At 36.9% G+C, this 26249-nt stretch overlaps 1 protein-coding gene across 8 annotated transcripts in view; it reads left to right on the plus strand.

The window, feature by feature from the left end:
- The window catches only part of LOC135077443 (collagen alpha-2(IX) chain-like), a 180341-nt gene that overhangs the window by 151762 nt on the left and 2330 nt on the right, over window positions 1-26249 (plus strand). For all 8 annotated transcript variants that reach the window (XM_063971984.1, XM_063971986.1, XM_063971989.1 and 5 more), the window contains 18 exons: window positions 5027-5114; window positions 6279-6325; window positions 8838-8948; window positions 16830-16985; window positions 17761-17958; window positions 19194-19361; window positions 19462-19579; window positions 19656-19742; window positions 19824-19867; window positions 19951-20160; window positions 20295-20438; window positions 20689-20787; window positions 21061-21328; window positions 21724-21842; window positions 22133-22225; window positions 22555-22695; window positions 23293-23423; window positions 25461-25640. In XM_063971984.1, the coding sequence (XP_063828054.1) occupies window positions 5027-5114; window positions 6279-6325; window positions 8838-8948; window positions 16830-16985; window positions 17761-17958; window positions 19194-19361; window positions 19462-19579; window positions 19656-19742; window positions 19824-19867; window positions 19951-20160; window positions 20295-20438; window positions 20689-20787; window positions 21061-21328; window positions 21724-21842; window positions 22133-22225; window positions 22555-22695; window positions 23293-23423; window positions 25461-25640 (2402 nt within the window). The remainder of the gene's footprint in view (window positions 1-5026; window positions 5115-6278; window positions 6326-8837; window positions 8949-16829; window positions 16986-17760; window positions 17959-19193; window positions 19362-19461; window positions 19580-19655; window positions 19743-19823; window positions 19868-19950; window positions 20161-20294; window positions 20439-20688; window positions 20788-21060; window positions 21329-21723; window positions 21843-22132; window positions 22226-22554; window positions 22696-23292; window positions 23424-25460; window positions 25641-26249) is intronic.

Consider the following 26249-nt stretch of genomic DNA (forward strand, 5'->3'; position numbering starts at 1 on the left):
TTAGATTTGTTGTAGAGTGTTGGATTCTCCCGATAAAATACATAATTAAGTTACGGGCAGCGAACAAGAGCCTTTAATCTCCAACACTCATCAGATAGCAACAGACTCAGTTGCTATGCCTGAGATGCTATGTCGTTAGACAATTAATTGCGAATTCCGTTTAAAGAGCAAGACGCCAATTGTAGGAAATGCTGAACGATAAAAATAGAAGGAGTACAGTTTAATGTTCTCTTTATTAAAGGTATTTGAAATAGGCTACAATTTTATCATGAGTGACAAATTCTACAAGTCATGGTTTTTTTTATTTCTGGTGTTGCTGCTGAAAAATGTACAGTCATCAAGCTAAACACTGTGCTATCTGACATAGTTGCAATAGAATCTATTTTGCAATAAAAATATAGTCTGATATATGCTGCCTGTACACTGGATACTGTAAAGTCACTAACCCCAAATTATCTTCTACCCATAAATCTGTCATAATAATATCGTAACACGGTTATAAAACCCCCAAACTCCACTCAAATCATGCTCTAAACGTTACGAGGTAATAAGTCATAATTGAAGCCGTTAAATCTTCGTGGAGTTCATCTTCCGAACGACACGCCCACGTCATCATGGTTTAGAGTCAATCATAACCTTTAAATTGTAATATCGCTACTAAATCACATTTTACGATCGATTTCAAAGTTGATGCACTTCTGGGCGAAAAATCCCGTTCTTGCTCTGTCTATCCTCACGTCTAAAAAGTAGTAGAAGCTCTAAAATGTTTTTTATTCAGCTTTGAGTCATAACAAGGACCTATTAATTTGATTTATTCTTCACCATAAAAAGCACATTTACAGTAAGTGCAACAACACTTTTACACACTACTGAGAGATAAAAATTGAAGTACAACGTTTATTCTAAATTAGATTTATTAAAGTCCCGAATAGTTTACTTCATAAACATATCCTTCTGTCTTTAAATCAATATTTTAAGGAGCCTTGATTTCTCTGGGAAATTAATCAATGGCCTTTAAATCAATGGCTTCAGCCTTTCAAACAATATAAGGAACCTTTGATTACTCTGGATAATGAATCTCAAAATTAATACATCCAATCTACGAATCGTTTCCAACATACGAAACACTCTATTGACTTCTGTGTATCTTATAAATCATCATCATCATCATCAACAGCCCTTTACAGCTCACTGCTGGACTATGAGCCTCTTCCACTATAGTGGAGGATTTTGCCATAATCCCCATGCTTGGAGATCGCAGTTTAAAAGATTGATGTTTTTCAGAGAGCGCTGCTGCCCGTATCTTATATACCACATCTTAACTCTAGTCGTCGCAATAACTCGTACGTACCTAATTGAAGTTCCATGCACACAGTAAATCTTCGGTGATTTCCATCTCTCGAACGTCGACGCGATAATGTACACAGTCCCAGCGCAGATCATACTGTAAACAAACAGCGGTCGCTGCAATCAACGTCTGGGGTCAATGTGACAGCGGTGCTCAAAGTCAAAAGTCAAAATATCTTCTCGCTTGATCAAAACATTTTATAACTATTAGTTTACATTTTGTTAATATTTAACTTTAGTAACAAAAGATCAATGGGACTAAACGTCCCCAGAGCTGTAGCACTTTAATACCTACCTTATATGTTAGACCATGCTAATACTATAATTTTATTATATGACAGCTCAAGTGTGACATGTCTCCAAAAAGTTATATCCAAAATAAAAATTCATAATCAACCCTGAAAAAATATATACTAAATCACTTTTGACCAACTTAAAAAGTTATCACGATAGCTTGACCCCGGGACAATTCGACCAATTAATTAATCAATTAGTTATTTTAACTACGAATCAAAAAATACGAGTCTTCTTGGTATTTAAAAACTGGGCCTAAATGATAAAATACTCTAACTAACAAAGTTTTTCGGCAAATAAAAAATGACCCTGTTATAATAGCTGTGCCATGAAGGGCCCACGATGTTCTTACTTAGTTTTTGAATTCACAATGGAAACAATTATTATAATGATTGAGTATTGATATAATTTCCTGTCGTAACTTATCAAAGATCATCCTCATTAGCGTTTGATAGCTCAATCAGAATGGCTTAATTTGTCTTGTCTTTAAATTAAAGACAGTCGTGTCGATTCAATCTACAAGTTCCTAACTATTGGTTTAGCGCTTAACTTAGTGCCTGAGGTATTAATTGGAGCGGCACGGGAGGGATATTTTCACACGTCAAACGTCAGCGAGACTTCAGATTATGCTTCAGATTTGTATGCTTTGTCACGTCATAAATGTCAATGTCACCCCTCCCGTGCCATACCTCAGGCACTGACTGAGTTAAGCACTAGACACATTAACTGAAAATAAGCAAGTGACAATTAAAATTTTTTCTTATTAAAAAAAATAGTGCATGACGTTCAAAAATTTTTAAAAGGACAGTGCCAATCCATGTATGGAAGTTGGACCAAGTGCTGCCCAGAATGAAACAATAGTGCATTTTGTTCCTCAGGCCAATACTAATTTGTAAACCGAAGCGCACTGAAATCTATCCCTGGAGTTAAGAGAAAAAAAGAGTTTTGTTTTGAATTATTTACGTACAAAATATCATCGATGTATACGTACTACGCATAAGATTTCGCGATTGTGGCATTAAATAACACTCGCTATGTTGAACTTAACCATACTGCATCCGGACTACCTTACTTTAGTACGACTTCGACATTCTTTATAGGCGGTCAAGCGCTGTTGCAGTAGTTTGGTTACTTGACAAAAATTAATTATTTCCAAAATGGAGCAAGAAGTATTAGCTTACAATAACTTCAATAAATAGATTGTAATACACCAATAAATTGATTTTTTGCAAGTATAGAAAACTAAAACTTATTGCTTCATTTTGGAAATAATGAATTTCTTTCAACTTACCAAACAATTAAAACAGCGCTAGATCGTTTATAAAGAATGTCTAAATCGCACTAAAGTAACGTGTACGGATGCATTATGGTTAAGTTCAACATAGCGAGTGTTATTTAATGCCACAATCGCGAAATCTGATGCGTAGTACGTATACATGGATGATATTTTGTATGTAAATAATTCAAAACAAAACTCTTTTTTTCTCTTATCTCCAGGGATAGATTTCAGTGCGCTTCGGTTTACACATTAGTATAGGCCTGAGGAACAAAATGCACTATGGGTTGATTCTGGGCAACACTTGGTCCAGACCCTGGCACTATCCTTTCTTTTCTTTCCTATCATTGCGCCCTCTAAGAGTAAAGCCACGGCTCGCGTGTATTGACATTATGATGTTTCGCCTAGTCCTGTTGACACAGCGCGTTAGCTATCAACTTTGGGTGTGGACTCTTCGACCGGACAAATTGGAAATTGAGGTGTTGCGCAGAATAAAATATGTAGAGTTTCCAAAACACAACTTAATTTCTTAGTTCTTAGGACAATTTTTGTTTGCGGTTTTGTTTAAGGAATAGAGACTTTGATGACGGCCAGTTGCATAGATCTAAGCTTAACAGATTGGTGCAAATTCGTTTACAATAGCTAGGCCAGTTTATATGGTACAATATGTTAATTGGATTCACTCACAAATTATTTAAAACATAAATGTTCAAAATTGACAAAAACTCACTAACTACAAATAAATCTGCCCAGGGTGAGATTTTGTAGGTCTACCCAAGGAAGGAACCTTCTACATACATAATTACAGTCTTTTTATTAAATAAAAGACTGAATTATGTACATAATTAAGTAGAAATAGCTAATGCTAACAAATGTCATTTTCATAAGCGGCACCATGATTAAATCAATTCGATGGAATTATGAATATTTAAGTAACTAGAATTAGTAATGGTGTGTATTTAAATCAGTAACTTACTAACGAACAATGTACAGAACAGCTCATCAGACTATACATTTTTGGTTGTAAAATAGCTCTTAATTCAACCACACAAGATACTTCAGTGTTAAGCTTGATACGCTCTCGTAATAGAGAATTTGAAACATGCGTAATCTCGTTAAGCTATCAACATTAATTCAAAAGACAAACCTTGCCTATTTGTGCAGGTACAGTCAGATGCCTAAACCTAATATTGTTTTAATATAGTGAAACAATATTGCTACAGGTCTTAGTACTTAGTTCAGTACTAAGGCTGAGTTGCACCACCTAACTTTACCGGTAACTATGACGATAACCGGTGCTTTTTGTATGAAGTTTGACAGATTTCTGACGTTTGTCAAAGTTAAAGTAAGATGGTGCAACCCAGCCTTAGTTATTTGTTAGATTGGCTATAAAACAATAGTTTGAAGTTAGATTCTTATTTTGAAAATTATAATATTTACCATGCTGATTAAATAATATTTATTAGCAATCCGCCCCGGCTTCGAACGGTGCATTATTTTACCACATCCTCTTGAATTACTCTACTATTGCTGAAAGCTGTATAAAAATCCATTGCGTAGTTAAAAAGATCTAAACAAAATAGACAGCTATATAGCAGATATCTGAATATAAAAGAAAAACAATCTGTTACACATACCTAAAACATTTTCTTTTTCATGTTCAAAGTTGGCTCTATAATTGTTAAGGACTAAAACCCTGAAATTTTGTGAATAATTTTAATTTCACCTGAGTGTACCTACAGGCGGCTAATTACGGGCACGCGTACATAATACATTTTATGTAGTTTAACTTTTCCGGCTAGGGCTGCCACAAAAGTTCTTTGAAATCTTTTTTTAAAGATAAAGATTATATTTATTTATTCACCGAGTCAAGGTAATGGTAGATGTTACAATAAATACTTGGAAATAACCATTGAATGACTAACGGTATTAAGTGCACAACTGGTAAATATTGTTACAATGGCTTTAGTATAAGAAATTTGCACAACTACACATTATTTATATTTAAAAGGTTAAATCTAAGAAGTATAATATTTATCATAGTTAACAGAATTTTAATTAATTTAATCAGTACTTGTTTGAGTATTAATAATTTGTATTATGCTGTAGGTGGATCAAGAAGAAGGTGATGCTGAAGGAGGATCAGGTCGCTATGGAACCATGCCGCCATTCCCTCCGCCACCACCAGGCCTCGATGGTAAGACAAAATTAACAAGAATCTATCTAATTCAAACGCAGGATAATTATTAATTTCCTAATCCATCTAGCCAGGCAGCGATGAAAGCCACGGAGAGAGCCAAGCAGTAAAGACTAAAATACTTGATATTAACATTAATTCTCAAAAAAAGTTGACAAATACAACTTCTTTTTTGTGCCCGAAACACTTAATCAATTTTCAATTTGCTGCAATAATGAAAGTACTGAAATCAGCAAAAGATCTATTGAGTTGGCGAACAAGTGAAAACCAAAGCACGCGATGCGTTACCGCTGCACCGCAATGATTTCGATATCTATGTAGACGACGCAGCGAAACTGCTCCGGCGTCGCTCCGCTACGGCAATGCATCGTATGCTTTGGCTCTTACGTAGGTTAGTTTTACCATACAAAATAGGAAAATAGTAGTTGACAGCCCTACGCAGATGAGAGCGGAAGAATGGAACAAGACAGCATTGTTCATCTGGGATTACTGCGGTTAACATCCGACGATTAACAGATCGCAGTGCTCTCGCTTGGAAATGAAACAAATACTGCTGTCCTACTCGTAGAAACTGTTCTCTATGAGTGAGTCGAGTTTTAACACTTTTGACAACTCAAAATGTGTCCATTTGCTAGATTGTCGAATGCCCCCTATTGTGGACAGCCCTATACACTATACAGATGAGACCGGTGTACCTACCATGGGTTTACGTTAGGTGTGCTCGCTAGCGAGTACGTCAAAAATCTCTATGAAGATTTTGTTTCTTGAAAGTAGCCGCTAGGGGCGCTGCACATTATGTCATACAATTAATGTCATTTTTTTACGTAGTCGCTAGCGAGCACACCTAACGTAAACTCATGGTAAGCACACGGAAGAATGGAACGAGACAGCAATGTTCATCTGGGATTACTGCGGTTAACATCCGACGATTAACAGATCGCAGTGCTCTCGCTTGGAAATGAAAAACGCTGAAACAACATGCTATACTTACTTACGAGTATCTTTCCGCTATGTAAAATTAATTAATTTTTAAGTAGCTGTGTCCGCTACTTCCTTGCTGCTTTGCTTTGCTGTGAAAACTGTAGAGCCCGAGCCGATTTTCACGACTACATTACTTTTCAGTCAACTAAAACCTGTTATTCAATAATATTTATTCTCTTTCAGGATATCCTCTTCGGTTGAGAGGAGAAAAAGGAGAACGAGGACCAAGAGTGAGTACTAAATCAATTTCTAAAATATTTTGCATTCTGTATTTACTGATACATATTTGTGATCCTATAAAGAACTCTATGATAAGCCAACATGTATTTTATCAAATTTAAATTATGCTTGTGACAGCCGGCTATACCTAATGTGTAATTAACTGGATTATGTTACGATCTTCTACGAATATAATATCAGATTAAAATAATTATTATGAGATTGGAAAAATGAATTCAACACCCTCTCTCAAATGGTACCTAATTGGTATCAATATAAAACTCTACATTTGATCTCATGCTGATTTCAACCAATAATGTTGGTAAATCGTAAATAAACCAATACAAACTTTTATCAATTACCGTTAAAGCATTCCATTGCAAAAAACCGCCATTTAATATTCATGGAAAATTAATACGCTCGCGAATGACTAATATCCGGGGCTTCGCAGTGAGAACAAAAGTGCGATCAGTTACGCATAACTCGCAGTTTTCGTACAAAGGGTGCTTGTGTATTGTTCGACTATTCGATTTATCGGCGTACAGCCCGCCCCAAGGGTTTTAGTGCGCACGATTCGATTACGACGGCTTTGGCATACAGCTCATACTGACAAATGCAATCGTTACAGATTATAATTCGTGATCCCTTAGTGTCGGCGCAAATGGGCCACCGGTGGCTGTGGTCGGTGGCCTATTTGCATAACTAAAAATGCATTTAGCGTGAATGTCACTTGGTCGCGGAATGGCAGATCTAGGATTCCATATTAAAAAAATAGAGTTGAATTTTCTCAGAAACGCAATGAGGTACAAACAGAAAAAGTTCAAGGTATATGCCACGCAAGTGGCATATACCTTGTGGCACCTAGTGGCACTTTGATGAGATTACTCTACCAAGATAAATTAATCAAACTAAGTCTAATCGGTCGCAGTAAAAGTCGATAGATCCACTCGTGTCAGAACATAGAGCCATTACAGAGCTCTTGGTGATAGTAGCGCGGTCGCGCACTCCACGCAAGTGGCAGCAAAATACACTTTGATTAAACAACGGATCGTATAAAACTGGATTTCCAATATTCGAATTTCAATGCAGCACTGTACCTCTAGCATGAACAACTTTCGTCTTCGAATCGTTTGCGTGTTCGATAAAATTAGATACTCAACCTTCGAATTAAACGAAACGTGACAATTTTGATTCTCAAAATAAGTTTCGTGCAACCATTTCTTACACTAAGTTCACTTTACGACACGTTCACAAGGGCGCTGTTGTAGTTTTCGTACCAAATCTTTTAATGGCAATTCGAGTACGCAAACGATTTGAACTCGAAAGTTTTTCGTGCTAGCCGTACTGATGATTGATGATTTATCGAGTAGTTTTGATAAAACTGCAATTGGTTTTATTATTTTTTACTGTGCGGTCAAACGAAAAATATTTTTACGATGGCTATTCTACTGAAATGTAGATTTTTTTCCCTGAATTGAATGCCTTGTATACTAATAAATGAAAGTGGGTAGGCATAAGAACTATTTTGCTTTAAGCACATTTTGGATAAAGACCATAAGTTATGGCTTAACAGACATCCTGCTGATCGCTCTACCAAATGTATCTGCGGATGCATTAGAGTGCTACGATTAGCACTGAAGCACTGATCAGTTAATAGCTATCATCATTAGTTTAACAAGAGCTCTAAGACTGGTAGGTGGGCATTGGGATCTTCTAATTATAACGAATAACAAGAACGGCGTCAATAAATTGGCGACAAAAAGTTATCACCAGTCATGAAACTAAATTAGAATAGTTCCATTTCATTCCACGCTTTTATTGGCTGTATTTGCCTGTTTACAGTCTTTCTCAAAGATGCAGATGTGATTAAATCTAGAAGCGAAATTATTGAGAAGAAACCTTTTATTTACTCGTCTATAAAAAGATTTGATTTGAAGATTATAATAGCCTATCTCAAGATTGACTCAAGCCTCAGGCGAAGCCACTGAATTACTCCTGTCAGTGGATAATAAACCACAGATCACAGAAACTAAAGGGAGATGTGACAAGGGGGCGGGGCCGGTGTCGCAGCAATATATGCCCAAAAACAGTGTGCCTACCATGAGTTTACGTTAGGTGAGCTCGCTAGCGAATACGTCAAAAAATTCTATGAAGATTTTATTTCTTGAAAGTAGCCGCTAGGGGCGCTGCACAATATGTCATACATTTAAATGTCAATTTCTTACGCAGTCGCTAGCGAGCACACCTAACGTAAACTCATGGTAGGCACACAGAACACATTGCTCTTGAAAGCAATGATGACAGCAGCGACGTCATAATGTAAACAGCATACATTGCTTGCGTAGTACTAAAGATTATTCGAACGTTGAGTACTGATACCGCAGTGGATAATGGGCACATATTTTGATTTCTTTGTGCGTGTGAATTTATAATGCGACAAACTCAGCGCATTAGTTGGCATCTATCTATATCTCTATGTAATAAACACTTTAGTGCACTTTTTAATCGTCTTTTTGCTTGCAGGGACCACCGGGAGAGTCAATCAGAGGACCACCAGGCCCACCGGGGCCTCCGGGACCCGCTGGCCTACCAGGCGTGTCTGCTATTACTGAAATATCCGGCTCTGGAGACGATGTAAGTGTTGTTCTAAAATGAGTTTATTTCATTAGACAACAAGGTTAGTTTTGCTCAGCAAAACAAAACTCGTACCAACTAGACTTGATTATTCATTGTGAACTATCTACTTTAACTTCAACATTAAAAGATAAAAAGGATATATAACTTTTTCTAGACCCATCTTTATAGCCTACATCTAATCTGAAAGTATGTTACCAGCTTAGCCTAGTAAAAGTTTAAGAAAAGTAAAAGAAGTAAAAGCATTAGGGTAGGCCAGCGTTTTATATCGTTCGTTTAGATGTATTATTGTTTAATATCTCTTATATCACAGTAAATACATGTTAAGATTTTGTGGCTCTTAATAGAATCCATTATAATAACAATTGTAATAATTCTCATATACCAATATTACATCTTAGACTGGTATGCACCATCTTACTTTAACTTTAACAAACGTCAAAAATCTGTCAAGCTCCCAAAAAACACCGGCTATCGTTATACTTACGGTAAAAGTTAGGTGGTGCAACTCAGCCTTAAACTTAACAGACAGTAATTGAGTAGGTATTTGTTTGCTTCTCTAGAAATGTGTCTTCCGATTATAAAAATAGTTATTCCTGGAAAATAGGCTGCTGTTATTCCACGTATCGTGTCATCAATAAAAAACGATAGCCTTTTCTTTGAAGTACGGTGAACGCTATTTCAAGCAATTTAAATTAAATACGTGCCCGAGCCTATAAAAGTAATTTACGCATGCGTTGGGATAATATGCGGTTTTTGGTTGGAAATACCTTTCGGTGGCATTAATGGACAATGTACTCGTCTTTAAGTGTATTAGCATAGAGTTGAACTTGTTTTAACAAGTTGCCGACTGTCCAGAGCAAACTGTATACCTCCAGTAAAGTCTGAACCGCAGGACTCTCATTTAACCTGCGGGCTTCACCTGCCTCCCTGCTAAACAAACAAACCCTATCTTTGTGTGGTCTAAGTAAAAAGAACAAGGAGGATTTTGAGCTGTATTGTCTTTTAAATAATTTAAAAAAAATATTATACTCGGTTCGCCAACCCGCTGGGTATACGCCATCACAAAGGCCACTGAGTCCACCATGTACCAGTGTACTCGCGACGCCTCTTACCGTGTCAGAAATGGAAGCACATCGCAAGGAGAGCTACCCTCGGAGATGACATCACCCCACCATGTACCTCGTCAGCTCAACCACGACCACTCTGACAAGAGTGCCGGACTATGAAGATTATACCACAGAATAATAATAAGTACTACTCGATTACCGAGTGAAGTCGATGTCGACAAATTTGATTATTATGGGACTAATAAGCAAACATCTGTGTGCCTACCATGAGTTTACGTTAGGTGAGCTCGCTAGCGAATACGTCAAAAAATTCTATGAAGATTTTATTTCTTGAAAGTAGCCGCTAGGGGCGCTGCACAATATGTCATACATTTAAATGTCATTTTTTTACGCAGTCGCTAGCGAGCACACCTAACGTAAACTCATGGTAGGCACACATACTAGCTAGCATGTAGTGTGGTGACTAGATGTTCCTTTTGCCTCTGGTGAAATAAGATATACTCCTGCAGTTGAGACTAAGGAGATTTTTCTTTATTTTTTTTTATCCACAACGAGGAAACTCTTGGCCTGTATCTCACCTGATGGTAAGTGACGATCAGGCCGAAGGTGGAAGCGAGCTTCACCCGGAATCCTCAACCACAGAGGGACTGGCTATCTTACCTCTAACTGCCGGAACACAACAATACTGTTAACATTGTTGTTATGGCGACAGACTTAGGTAAGATGGTGGTAGCTAGCCAGGCGGACTTGGAACAAGTCCTACCACCAACCAAACCGAACAGAAAATTCTGCCCCCACTGGGAATCGAACCCGGGACCTCTGCGTCGGAACCAGGTGGTCTAACCACTAGACCACAGAGGCGGTTAAAAGATAATGACTATAGAGTCGGTTTTATAACTTCGTTTACCACAAAGCAAAGCAAATTGTTGGTTCTAAGCTAGACTGAATATAACTTGAACTGCTGAAGGATTAGATTCAACTATTTTCATGGCTAAGATTCTTCAACTCTCGGCAAGTTTATAAAATAGGTATCTTCAGAAATTAAATATTCAAAGTAATTTAAACCATCAATGAAGGAATTTAGAACGCTTCTCACTTGTCCCTTATTCCACATCAGAAATGCTATCTGGCCTGCCTCGGAACCCACAATGCGCGTAGTCGTATCAAACCTGAAGTTGAATAGCCTATTGAAAACTGTTCTTTTGCAACGTGACCGCTCATTTGAAATGCAGGGCAGTGGCGGCGTAAGGCGTAGGCGACGTGGGCCACCGCCTACGGCCTCGCGGAACAAGGGGCCTCGCGCATCAAAAATTTTGAAAAAATGTATACAAGGTGGAGATGACAATATCACAATACGACAATAAATGCAAACATTGACTATTAAATATAAATTCTTGATAGCTAAACAATGTAGTTAAAAAAATATATTTTTTTCCAAACAAATTCAGCCATAATCAATGAATAGACCGTTGACCCGTTTTTTTTTTATAAAATCCGTCTTCAGATCTCCACAGAACAAGGCCTCGCGAAATCTGTCTTGCCCACATCAAATTTAGGTCTTGCCCCGCCACTGATGCAGGGTATACATTCTTTTGTTTATAAATATCGGTTTGAATGGAACGAAGATAGAAAACGTTATTTAAATATCTTCTAAATTCAAATCTTGACAACTTGTCAACGGCCAGTAATAAAAATCACTATGACAACTTGTCGACGGCCAGTAATAAATTTTAATCATTGTGAGAATGAAAGATAGTAAGGTGGAAAAGGAGGATGTAGTCCAGTCATTTAAGCTTAAATTAGGTAAGAATCTCGGAATTAGAGATACCCAGCTGTAAGTCTGTAAATACTTGTATATTGACACCCTAAAAAACATACGGGTCGAATTGAGAACCTCCTCCTTTTTTTTGAAGTCGGTTGAAAAGTTCTCAAAACCTACATATGGTAGGGTGTAAGCAACTATTAAATTTTAAGGTCAAAGGTCACAAAAATCGGTTTTTTGCGCTTTTTTTGGAAATATCTCATTTCCTATGGGTTTTTTGCTATTTGTATTTATTATCAATATTGTAGAATACTAAATTCTCTACAAATTTTGTTTAAAAATTTTTTTTATACGGTGAACCGTTTTCGAGATAGAGGGCGGAGAGCGCGCGGTCACTGCATCACTTCAGGTCAACTTAAGCGGTTTAGGTTTTTCATACAAAAGGATTTTCCCGCTAATTCCCGTGGGAATTTCGGTAATTACTTGTTGTAAATAAGCTTTAAGTTTACTAAGGTACCTACATGCCAAATTTCAAGCGTCTAACTTCCGTTAAGCGTTTAGATTTTTCATACAAAAGGATTTTCCCGCTAATTCCTGTTCCCGTGGGAATTCCTAAGTAATCAAAAATCTAAACCGCTTAAGTAGACCTGAAGTGATCCAGTGACCGCGCGCTCTCCGCCCTCTATCTCGAAAACGGTTCACCGTATAAAAAAAGTTTTTAAACAAAATTTGTAGAGAATTTAGTATTCTACAATATTGATAATAAATATAAATAGCAAAAAACCCACAGGAAATGAGATATTTCTAAAAAAAGCGCAAAAAACCGATTTTTGTGACCGTTGACCTTGAAATTTAATAGTTGCTTACACCCTACCATATGTAGGTTTTGAGACAACTTTTAGGGTGTCAATATACACGTATTTACAGACTTACAGCTGGGTATCTCGAATTCCGAGGTGAACTTACTATAATGACTGGACTAATGACCTCTAAAATGAATGGAAGAATTGACATTAAACTGAACCCAGGAAAATTGTAGTCATTATAACAAAATTTACAACTACCTACTCATTGTTGAAACTAGTAAATGTATCAAAGAACGGAATTATGGAAACGACAGACTGTAGTTTAACATTAAAGAAGTTATCATAATTTTGATAGACTTGGTTCAATTGTTTAGGTACGTATGTAACTCCCATCCCATGTCCCAAGAAAAAAAAGGAATAATTTATTGACTTTTCTACTTTAAAAATTATATTTCACTTGTTTAAAAATAGATTTGTATTGATTGAGGCATGAAATGAAATTACACGGTTCACCTATACAGTGTGTCCGGGCATGTATAGCCTGACCAGGAACATAAAAACCCTCGCCATGTTGCGGAAAACTAATGGTACTAATTTCTTTTAATGGCAACAGTAACTAAAAACTTCATTGACATGTCACCTTGCATGTCAGTCTATTGCTGTCAAAGTGTAAACAAACTTTATTTTAAATGTGCGCAATTGATTTTGTGAATGAAATTGCTAAAATCTTTTTATAGTCGTGAAAGAAAAGTGGTTCACAATGTGTTAAAGTATTTGTCGAAGAGAAATACCAAGGGTTCGGACAATATTTTCATTGAAAATGTTTCCAATAAAGGTTGTCAAATTGATTGACATGTTTATCGCATAGTACAGTCCACTATGAAAATTAGCTGTGGTTTGTTTCAACTACCTATTTTAAAGTTTTTTGTCACTTTCTAAAAGTTGAATTTTATGGAATTGGGAAAGAAGTACCGAGTTTGAAGCGTTCATGAGCAGACATTGCAGTTGAATATTCAAGTTCTGAATTTGATTATTGATGAATAATAAAATAAATCCTACTAGTTCGATTGATGGTTTCATTTAATTTATTTAAACCAGGTTACCTATAATAATATTTTTTCGTTAATTTATGAAAATATCAAATTAGCCCGTAATCCTGAATCCTGAAACATAAAGTTAGCCTATTAATTTAACACAGGTACGACTGTACTCAGTGTTGCACTATCAAATGCAATTGAAGCGCCTCTATGCCAGGGTTTTTATGTTCCTGGTCAGGCTATAGTGATCAAACTTTAAGGGCGTAATCTATGGACAATTTTATCGATGAAAATACTTCAAATTTGGGGCTTGATCCATTTCTCGCAAAATTACAAGGATTTAAGTTTTGAATTTTAAGTTTTCACCTCTTCCTTCAAAAACAAGTGATAGCGAGGGTAGCTTAACACTAATAAGCAAAAATTTTATATCATGCGATAACCAATAAAATTGTCTATTAGCAAAAGTAGAAAACAGATACAAGTTTCATACATTTTAAGGGAGTAATAATGGAATTAATTAGAAAAAAACATGACTTTTTTCACTTCTTTTTCAGTTTTTTTCCAACACAAGAAAAACCAGGTCGTTAAGGTATGTATTATTTGCATTGTATTATTAGTATTTGAGCTATTCTACAAAACGAATGTAAATTTATTAGTCTACGTCTATTAGTTTTGACGTAATTGTTGAACAAAGATACCCCTTCCCAGCGGTTTCCATAGTAATCGGAATAGGTTGTGTGATTCTTTCACGCCGTACATTTTCGCATGTCACGTGCGCTATGGAAACCGCTGGGAAGGGGTATCTTTGTTCAATAATCACGTCGAAACTAATAGACGTATACTAATAAATTTACATTCGTTTTGTAGAATAACTCAAATACTAATAATACAATGCAAATAAAACATACCTTAACGACCTGGTTTTTCTTGTGTTGGAAAATAACTGAAAAAGAAGTGAAAATAGTCACGTTTTTTTCTAATTAAATCCATTCTTACTTCCTTAAAATGTATGAAACTTGTATCTGTTTTCTACTTCTACTAATAGACAATTTTATTGGCTATCGCATGATATAAAATTTTTTCTTATTAGTATTAAGCTTCCCATGCTATCACTTGTTTTTGAAGGAAGAGGTGAAAACTTAAAATTAAAAACTTAAATCCTTGTAAATTTGCGAGAAATGGGTCAAGCCCCAAATTTGACGTATTTTCATCGATAAAATTGACCATAGATTACGCCCTTAAAGTTTGATCACTACATGCCCGGACACACTGTATATCTATAAAAACAGGGGAACATTTCAGTACCTAATTTCTATCTAAAATCGTCTCATTTGAATTGAAAACGAATGGACGTAAAACTTAAAATAATAGAATTCGTTTTCCATTGATAGAGTGGTAAAACTAGAGATGAAACGGATATCCGGTAACTATCCGGTAGGCCGGATATCCGGCCAAAATTCACTATCCGGCCGGATACCGGATAGTAACTCACTATCCGGCCGGATACCGGATATTAAAAAACTACGACAATTTCCTATTAATAAAATGAAATACATTAAATCTTTGATAATAATGACGGCTTTTATTTAAAGTCCAAAAAGTTACAAAAAAGCCATATTAAGGCCTTTCAAAAAACTAATTTCCTTTTCTGGGCTATTTTCTTTAATGACGAATTACATAAATGCTAAATATCTGTTAATGTCGAAATAATATTGCCAAATAAAATTGGCGATCTTTTTTTCACTGATGATGGTCTGATGTGATGACATGATGCAGTTCAGTCACATTACGCAGCAAGTAAATTAATTTAATTTTCGCTATTCAATCACACACTCACGATGGCAACCGAAATCGCCCGGATTAATCTGCCCCATAGACAAGTGGCAAAATCTGACATTCTATTCGGACGGATTCGAATTTCGAAAAGTGTGACTAGTCTACTAATAGATAGACCCACTAATCGCGTTCGAAGCACCTGTGCGGCGTAAAACTCGATACGTCATGCAACGAGATAATGGGCCAACTATCCGGCCGCCGGATATCCGGCTATCAGGCCTAGCAGCTGGCCGGATATCCGGTATCCGGTATCCAGCCAAACAACTATCCGTTTCATCTCTAGGTAAAACCATAATTTTGTAAAAAAAAACTTAGCACTGCGTTGTTATTAAACTAAGAAGTTTCAAAATATCTTACTAAGGTTTGCTGGGTCCTGACAGGCTCTTATTATTGTGGTCATATTAAAATGATGACATTTTTGGTTTGTCTTGAAAATTAACTGACAAAGAACGCCATATGGCTTTAAGTTCGTCTAAGTACCAATTCGAGAAAAGTGCAAGTTCATCTGAGAGACAAGTTCTAAATAACATCTGTCAGTTAACTGTTTCATGACCAGTTTAGGGCGATTTACTATAAAGAGTTATTTTGGCTGGTTTTCTGTTTCTTGCGGTGCTTCTTCTCAGCACTGGGCCATTTATTGTCCCGAAGCAGTGGTAGGATTAAAGTACTTAATACAGGGACATGTTACAGCGTTTTTTAAGAGCATAATTTCAGAATGAGAAATTATAAATTTTATGGCTTTCGAATACAGATTTAAACTAACACCAAGGGTCAGATCATGGCATCAGTTATTGACTTTCCGACCAAAGCAGAACGAGGGCTGGTAACAAACTTTGTTATGCCCTTGGAACGCGTCCAACATTCGATTGACGGGATTCATTCAATTTGCCCGACTTCAGTAAGGGAGTTAGGTAATCGTGTTTCAGCCCTCTTGACATATTTTTCCCTTTAGTGTATTGATTTTGAGTTCAACTGCATTTGAAGTAAGAGCACCTGCTGAAAATGGAAAATGCGGAAAACCTATTTTAATTGACGGCTTGATTTTCCTAGATAGGAGATAAGTTTCCCAAATAGGTCTCTGTATGTACCTATATTCCTTTCTAATACCTAATAGTAGTAGGTACTTATCATTTGTCAGGCTGTCGTCCAAAGCTCTACCTCAAACCTTTTTGTTGTAGTCATTTTCGATAGTGTGATTTTAATAATGTATTTCTTTTCTTTTGCATTCTCATGGGAACACAGAAGAACTACGTAAAGGTATTCCTTAATACACATTACATGAAAAATATTCAGTTACTTAATTAGATTTTGATTACTTTGAGGGTTTCAAAAAGCCTTAAATACTGAACACATCATTGTTTTTATTGTAGCAAATATTCGGAGAGAACTACGCATCGTTGGGCCAGTGTGGCTGCAACTCCAGCACCATTCTGTCCCTGCTGCAGACGGCTCCGGAGCTCCAGGGGCCCCCGGGTCCACCTGGCTTGATGGGGGCTGATGGGAGGACCGGACCTCCGGGGATAGCGGTCAGTACCTTAAAACTTGCTCAAAGATATTCTGGAGTAGACGTGGTTTTTTTATCCTACTTCCTACTAACATTATAAAGGCGAAAGTTTGGATGTCTGGATGTCTGGATGTCATGATGTCTGGATGTCTGGATGTTTGTTACTCTTTCACGCAAAAACTGCTGAACGGATTTTGTTGAAACTTTACAGTATTATTGCTTATAACCCAGATTAACATATAGGCTATAATTTTAGACGATATGTGACAAATAAATTTTAATAAATAAATAAGACGTCTAAAAAGCGCCATCTATCGTCATTGGTTAAAATCTACAGCGCTGGACAAAGTACTGTTTTTGACGTTCGTAAATATTCATGCGGGGGAAGCCGTGAAACGCCATCTATCAACATGATTTCTAACGGGGGTAAAACGAGGTCCACGCGTAGGTACGAAGTCGCGGGCGGCCGCTAGTTAGTACATATTTTAATACCTTTCTTAAATCCGTTTACAATTCTTTTATGTCCTCGCGAATAATATGCAAACAGAGATCATCTGTGATGCATGCAGTCAAAGATGCACTCAAATAATTAGTAACATACTCAGACGGTGATACTAAATTTTTATTTGTTTGTAAATTTGACTGTTATTAGCTGTTAGCCAGACTTTTCTTAGATTATTTGGGTATCTAATGACAAAATACAAGTACTTACCTACCTACTGTTATTCTACAGATGTTCATGTTAATTTGATTTATAATATAAAATGCAACATGTTACCAGTCTTTTCATATTTCAGGGTCAGCCTGGAATGCCTGGTGAAAGGGGGCCTGGTGGCCCAAGGGGAGAGAAGGGAGAACGAGGTGATTCGGGCCCACGCGGGCCTGAAGGCCTACTGGGGCCTAAAGGGGAAGCAGGGGTAGACGGTAGGCCTGGCAACCCCGGGCCTCCCGGACCTCCAGGGCCACCAGGCTCTTCAGAGTATAGTAACTTTGATGTAAGTGGTATTTTTTGTTTATGTAGTAAAGAAGAGCTTTAAGAAATAGGTAATAATAACAAATTGGAAATATCTACCCTAAATATTAGAAATGCTTATGTAACGAACGTAGTTACATGTTCGCGGTAATTATGCTAGACATATTTATTATTAGTTAATTGCCTTCATGGGAGGCCGATGTGAGGTTATCTTTCTTTGCAAGGTGCCTCTAGATAACGTGCTTCTTATAGGACAAAAATATTTATAGTAAGTCGAATAATGTACGTAATGTAGTCAAAACATGAGCTTAATTCCATTACTGTAGTTAAGTTAAGAAATATTATTAAATCAATTTCAGTGCTTTAGGCTATTGGAAATGTTTATTTGTTCTTATTTTGTAAATGCTAATAATAATGCTATTTTATCAATTTCATGCAATCATTCCTATGTATCTAGTCAAACTGGAAACCTAGGCCAATATACAAGGTAAGCGATAGGTCATTTTACTCGTTAAATAAGTGATGTAAGAAATAGGATTTTATAATTAAGTATTGAAAAAATAAAGTCACGGTCGCAATTTCATGCTTTAAAAGTTATGTAAAAGAGTCTTATTTCAAAATAATCTGTTCCGTTAAAACAGATCGAAAATCTTCAAAAACCAAGTTGTTAAATTGAATAGATCAATCACCAATTTTCGATTATCCTCCCATTGTCAGTCAGTTTGTTTGCAACAGAAACGAGTAAAAACACTAGCACATCAAGCTGAACACTGTGAAGTCTTATACAGTTGTAATAGGGTTGAGTTTGCTATAAAAATGTATAGTCTGACGTGATGTCGTCACAATCGCGGCTTTGCCAAACAAACCAGCCAACTTCCGAAAAGTGTGGAAGGAGCCATACAACCTTGATTTATACCGGCGACGGGCCAGATAAGGGAATTTATTTGAAACGTCACCGTAGAAAGTTTCTATTGTATGGAAATAATTTAGATTGTGTCACGCCTGCGAACCCAAAAGTTGAGAACCATTTAACAATTGGGAACTGGTGACGGGATATCAAAGCGTGATAGGTCTGATAAATATATAGATGTAAACTTTTAATTCAAACAACAATAACAGAACTTCAAAAAGAAAAATTTGGTACAAGTTAATCGGGCTAACAGAATTATTGTCTAAGAATGTGCATGGTTCATACCAAAGATCTTATTCTCCTTAATAATAGGTAGGTATAGATTTAAAGTTAAGTTTCACTTTTAGGAATCAATCATGGGTTCCTATGGAGGAGCCATCGGCAGGCCCGGTGCTCCGGGTCCTAAAGGAGACGCAGGCCAACCAGGACCTATGGGTCCAACTGGAGAAAGAGGCTTTCCAGGTCAAAAGGGAGACAGGGGGCCGGCAGGTCTACATGGACCTAAAGGAGATCGTGTACGTAATGCAGTCTTTATTAAGTAATTGGCTGTCACTTTTATGGGCCATCATTATGTCTGACCAACCAAGAATAATGCATGAATTGTTTATCTAACAGGGTCATCCTGGTCCGCAAGGTGATCGAGGATTGAAAGGTGATCAAGGAAGTCCAGGCTTAGATGGTCGACCTGGCATACCTGGAGCTAATGGAAGACCTGCTGAGAAAGGAGAGAAAGGTTTGTGATATCACTATTGACTGGGAATTTAAGGCATGTCCAGTATCCACAGATGAAGTAATATCTTAAATTACAGGTGAACAGGGAATGCCGGGACCTCCAGGCCCACCGGCCTTGCCCTCAGGGGCTTACAGTTCAGATAACCCAGAGTTCTTATCAACGGGTAAGGAAGGATCCAATCAAAAGCATATCATAGTTAAATGAGTTTACAAGTGTCGAGTAACTGTGTCATTACTGATTTTAGGACACATGACTGTATCTGGGTCTAAAGGTGACAAAGGAGAAAAGGTAAACCAACTTCCATTTTTAAAAATTGTATATAAAAATATTGTTAAAATTGAGCTGGAAACTATCAAGATTCCACATTTCAGGGTGAAAAGGGCAGTCGAGGTAACGACGGGCCTCAGGGTTTCCCAGGCAAGGATGGGAAGCCTGGTGATCGAGGAGATATAGGCCCGTCAGGCATGCCTGGTATAGAAGGACCTGCAGGTGCACCAGGTCTAAAGGGAGAGAGGGGAGAAAGAGGACCCCCTGGGCCCATAAGTATTACATCACCTGGATCTGACATTATAACTATTAAGGTTTGTATGTAGTTGTCGTTTACTTCAAAATTCCTATGATTGACCAATATTTTAAGCAAGAAATCGATGCAGTTTTCTTTAGTTCAATTAGCTATTATGCATAGTATCACACATGATTTTATTTTTTCATACAGGGTGATAAAGGAGACGCGGGCGTTAGAGGACGCCGTGGTCGTCCAGGGCCTCCAGGATCTCGTGGCTTACAAGGCCTTCAAGGATTACCAGGTCCTCCTGGTAGGCCTGGTGAGAAAGGTGACATCGGCATTCCTGGTTGGATGGTAAGTTGATACTAAATCGAAATAAATTATTTTAAAAATGGCTGTATAACAACTACGAAAGGCTTTGAATCGAATGTGACTATTCATGTATTGTATTTTTATCCAACTTTGTGAATAGTACAGACTTACATAATCTTTCTGTTTTATGCTCTCTGTAGAACTCAAAGGTAAAAAATTGAAATAAATATTGTGTTCGTTAATTTTAAGAGAATGAAAGTAACATATCGAAGGGAAATCTTTCTATTTATAGGGAAGGCCTGGCACTCTAGGACCCCCAGGTAACCCGGGACCAGCAGGTCCTAAAGGGGAGAAGGGGGATCCAGGCGTTAACATTTTGGATGTTTCTATGGTAAGTAAAAAAAAACCTTAGATAAAAATTTGTCGAGTCACCTGTTTAATAAAATATGACAATAGTAATCTGAGGATATTTACTGTCTCCGATAAATAAACAACCATATTAATATGATGACGTAAGTTACACGTTTTCTAATAGCACTAGTTGCACTCAATATTTTACTAGCAATTTTACAGATTTTCCATGCTTAACTTTTTGGATCTTAGTTATTCATTACAATATTTGATTTGATATTTATACTATTTATGCATTCACCTTTAATGACAGTTCAAAGGTGAAAAAGGAGACCGAGGATTTGACGGACTCCCCGGTGTACCAGGGTCTCAAGGTCCCCCTGGTCCTCCCGGTCCTACAAGCTCTCTGTCAGACCCAGTCCGATACATACCTGGCCCTCCAGGACCACCAGGCCCGCCAGGTCCACCAGGCCCTGCTGGAGCACCAGGCGCAACAGTAGTAGGACCTAAGGGAGAACCCGGATCGAACTACCATGAGGAATACCCGGTGCATGGAAACACCAAACTTTATGGGCGGCCAGGTATGTTCTGTCTAAAATTGATTCTTTTATTAAAGTTTAAGGTGCCAAAATTTTAATAATGGTAATTAAACAGGCTTCTAATTGAAAAATAATTATTTCTAATGTGCTTTGTATGAAATTTCTTTGAAATTATAGTAATTTTGACATAATAATTTGAATTTACACGCTGCTGGATCAGTAATGAAAAGTGCTCTTGATGAGTTAAAGGCTTTGAGAGAGTTAAAAGATCTTAAAGATAAAGAAAAGGATAGAGGTAAGTTTCCTACGATGATTTACATCTTCCTAAATTAAGATGATACCTACTTATCTTCCAAAATAAAGTTTTACTACTTACGAAAATATTGTAATGTCGACCTTATCACTGAAATAATAGAATAAATTTTATATTACCAAAGGATCGTACGCGCATACAAGCTATAACCCCAATACACATTCCGATGACTCCAACACGGGCAGGAATCAAAATAATATACCAGGAGCTGCTGTGTTCCAAACTACAGAAGAAATGCTAAAGGTAATTATTTTAATTAATTCGAAAACTTTTACGAAAACGGTATTGACGATGTCCATGTATGTATTCTATGTCCCTTGCAACAGTTAACATTTTAAGCCCCAAGTCATCATGATTAGATAAGACCTCGTATTAGGTACGACAATATTTTGCAAGTCATTTTAAGGTGAAACCCTTTAGATTTTTTGGATGTATTTCCAAAACTGTTTTCAACAGCTTCATTTCAGAACCCATAAAATCAATAAACGAGGAACCGTCTAGTTAATTACAATAATGGTGCATTTTTGTTGTAGTTGGCATCATCTAGCCCAGTGGGATCTTTGGCGTACGTGGTGGAAGAACAAGCGTTGCTCGTGAAAGTCAACTCTGGCTGGCAATACGTATCGGTAAGGTTTATTGTATTAATATTTAAAAACAATATTTTTATTACAGAAAAGTAAATTTAACTTCCTAGACACAAAAAAATTATACCTGCAAGCAAACGGGTAGACGACAAACATCTCATCAACCTTGCGTCAACTACATAATTATATTTGATGGGTATACTAAATTATCAAGGCTGGCGCCAACTGTTTTTGACTTCATAAAGCCAAGGCAGTTGGAAATATACCTACTTACCTAAATTGTATTTTTCAAAGTGTACTGTATTGGGCTAATATGATGATCAAAAGTAATTTGTCTTTTAAATTATTTATTTATATATATTTTTTGTCAGCTGGGGTCTCTAGTGACCCACCAAGCACCAGCCGTGCCGACGCCTCCGCAGCCCACTCCACCCATGCCTGCAGCAAGCCTGGTCCATGTACCACCAATTTCTAACTTGGTGGACAACTCTCCGGGGGCTAATGGACCTAGTGTAAGTTCTTGTAAACCTCCTTTTTAACAGCTGGGGCCTCTAGTGACCCACCCATGCCTGTAGCCAGTCTCGTTCACGTACCAGCACCGATATCCAATGAGACAACTCCAGGCCTATGGATCTAGCGTAAGTTCCTGTAAACCTCATCAGCTGGAGTCATAAGTGATGCGAAGAATTCGAAAGTGACATGATCGATTTTATTATTTCAGAGAAAACAATTTATCGATTGCTCTTTGGAATACCTTTTATTATGAAACCTATTATTTTACTGGATATTATGATTAATCGAAACACTTACCAGTAGGCTCATTTCATCGGGAATTAATATCAATTATTTGGCCAATTTTGTGTTTCTCCGAAGTTAAGACGTTAAGCCTAGGCACAGACCACCGATTTTTAGTCGGCCGATAGTTGGACCCGATTCTAATTTGTATGAAGAATCAATCGGTGTAATGTGCGCACTACATATCCATAGGTACTGTTAACTGCCCGACTAAACTATCGGTCGACAAAAAATCGGTAGTCTGCGCCTAGGCTAACACCTGTGCAAACACTTTTTCTAGTCATATTGTGATTGATAATGTGCTTTTCCCACAGCTTCGATTAGCAGCACTCAACGAGCCCCTCTCAGGCAACATGCACGGGGTACGAAGAGCAAACTACGCATGCTACAGACAAGCGAAACGTGCCGGCTTGAGAGGCACCTTCACCGCTTTCCTGACTAGCAGGTGAGTCAACAACAACTTGTAGCTTAATGCCTCGTCTTTGTAAAAAAAAAAGAACACACGAACATAGTTACAGGAACAGGTTTTTGGGAGGAAAACATAGGTAATCAGAAAAACTGAAAAAATGTTGAGACCTATGACTATCACCCATATTCACATAATATTTACATGTACGTAGGGAAGCCCGGGCAAACCGAATAACCCAGGTAAAGCGGATAAGCGATTTTTCTGGAACACAATAAGAGATGGCTTTACAAGTTGCGGCTGCGTAGGCGAGTGACCCCTCTGACTACGCCATGACAGTTGACTCAAAGCGACTGGTGCCTTTCGTTTATTTTTGTGACAAAAAAATTTTTTAGTGTATTTTTCTTACGATTTTCGATCAGGTTTGTTCTCATTTCATTTGTTTTTACTGTTAGCTAACCCAAGAACGATTTAGTTTTGCAGATTAACAATGTTTTCTAGTAATATTTGTGATATTAGTATTACATTAAACCTGTATTGAAATGTTAAGAAAAGGCATGTTTAGAAATACACGTTTTGGGCAAAGCGGATAGGGCAAAGCGGATAACTTATCCTTGTATGAGTAACTTGTATTTTATTTTTCTTTTCTTTTCTTTTCAGAATAGTGTTTTAAGTATAAACGTAAAACAAACAAGTAACGTAAATGGTATTAACTTCTACACCAATTAAAAGCAAACAAGCAATAAAATACAAAAAAAATGATAGTAAGGTTGATCCACCCATAGAGGACTGGATCCAATGCTCAGAGTGTCACCGTTGGGCACATTAAAATTGTACGTTATATAATGGACTTGACAGTTATTTCTGCGATGACTGTCAGGAGTTACTGCCTAATCCGCTATACCCGACGTAGCTTATCCACTTTACCCGACCGGGTCGGGTAAAGCGGATAATGGAAGAGGTTTAGAAAAAGTAAAAGTTAAGTATGAAGATATTATATTTTTCTACTTTTAACTTTACAATTGCAATTGTGATTATATGTGCCATAAATGAAAAATAAAGGTTGTTCCTAAGTTAAGTATTTCTGTGTTATTTTTTTGTTTTTCCTTAACTTATCCGCGCTGCCCGGGCTTCCCCTACTGAACTCACGCGATCACGTCTCGATACGCGTGTCCGATTACCACTTGATCGCTTTATAAATAAATTATGTTTCTGAATTGATATTGATAGATTTGTATAAAGAAAATAAAACTACATTCATGGTATAATCATATTTTATTATCATGTTAATAACATTATCACATTTCGAAGCACGCACATGTAAACTGAAATTCAAGCATCACTTATTACTAGCTGTATCTATTTATTCGTGTATTATTTTGATGAAATTATTTTTAATAGAGAGCATTAAAATACAATGAACAATGATAAATGGAGAAGTATGACAGTAATTTTATCTACAGTTCTTTCTACACTTATATTATAAAGAGAAAAGTATTGTTTTTTTTATATATTTATACAGGATGTTAGGTAAATGGGTATATGAGCCGACACTAGCCTATGTTAACATGGTCATATAAATGGTATGGTGAAGTCAGAAATTTGATATCATCATTTTATTTTTTTAAATTTTCATACAAAATAAATTTTATAAATTCCGATTTGTATGAAAATTTAAATAATTAAAATTAAGATATCAATTTTCTGACTTCACCATACCATTTATATGACCATGTTAACATGGGCTAGTGTCGGCTCATATACCCATTTACCTAACACCCTGTATAAGCTCCGAAACTATTGGACCGATTTGAAAATTTCTCTCACCATTAGATTCTTATAAAATAGCCCTGATGAACTTAAACGCTTTTTATGCGGTACGCTAGGCCAGTTAGTAATAAAAATGTCAAAAACCATTAGTTTCAGTGGTTATGCTTTTTGCGTTGGTTCACATTCGCCTGGCCGTTTTTTAATCATAGATAAAAAAAATTAGGACTTTCAATAAAGGTTATTCAAATGGATCCCCTTGAACAGTCACATAGACAAATAATTTTGATCAATTACTTTTTTTTACAGGATCCAAAACCTAGACACAATAGTGCGGTACGCAGACAGACATCTGCCGATTGTGAACACCCAAGGCGATATGCTGTTCAAGTCTTACTCCGACATCTTCGATGGCAATGGAGGCATCATGGCGGCTTCTCCAAGAATATACAGCTTCAATGGCAAAAATATTATGACGGACTCGCATTGGTAAGGGAATTAAAAAATCTTACAATAAGGATACCAAGTATTTGACTGTTGTGTTGTGGCACCTTATTTATTTGTTGTTGCTATAAGGTGTAATATTGCAACTAAGAAACTGTGATAAACAGCATCAAAATGTTCTTCTTGCTTTGCTTTATCTTTTTGTACCTCTACGTAGCTGCGATTGTGGATACAATTATAGGCTAGCTTCCTAAAAAAATTTTTTTAGTCCGTTATGTTCAATATCAAAAAATATTGGACACCTACATTTTTATTTGTCAATCTAACAAATAACTACATAGTTATGGTGCGTTGAAGTTCCGCGCGACGTCACAAAGTACGGCACTTTTAAGCAGTCATTGACGTCACGGGCCTTTTCTTATGAACTTTGGCGCGCTTTATCTCTTTAAATTTTCATTAGTTTGAAAAAGTGAAAAATACGTGTAGAGTATTTTTTGATAAGTTAACTCACGGACTAATTAAAACTCTTGCTTTTTGACCCAAGAAACATCCCTATTACCGCGGGCAATTGAAATGTATGATGATTCTATGTGCACACAATATTGATTACATTTTTATCTGAATAGTGTCCACTCATGATTGTGGTCAGAGGAC

This window comes from Ostrinia nubilalis, chromosome 13, assembly GCF_963855985.1.
Source record: "Ostrinia nubilalis chromosome 13, ilOstNubi1.1, whole genome shotgun sequence".
Taxonomy (NCBI): Eukaryota; Metazoa; Arthropoda; class Insecta; order Lepidoptera; family Crambidae; genus Ostrinia; species Ostrinia nubilalis.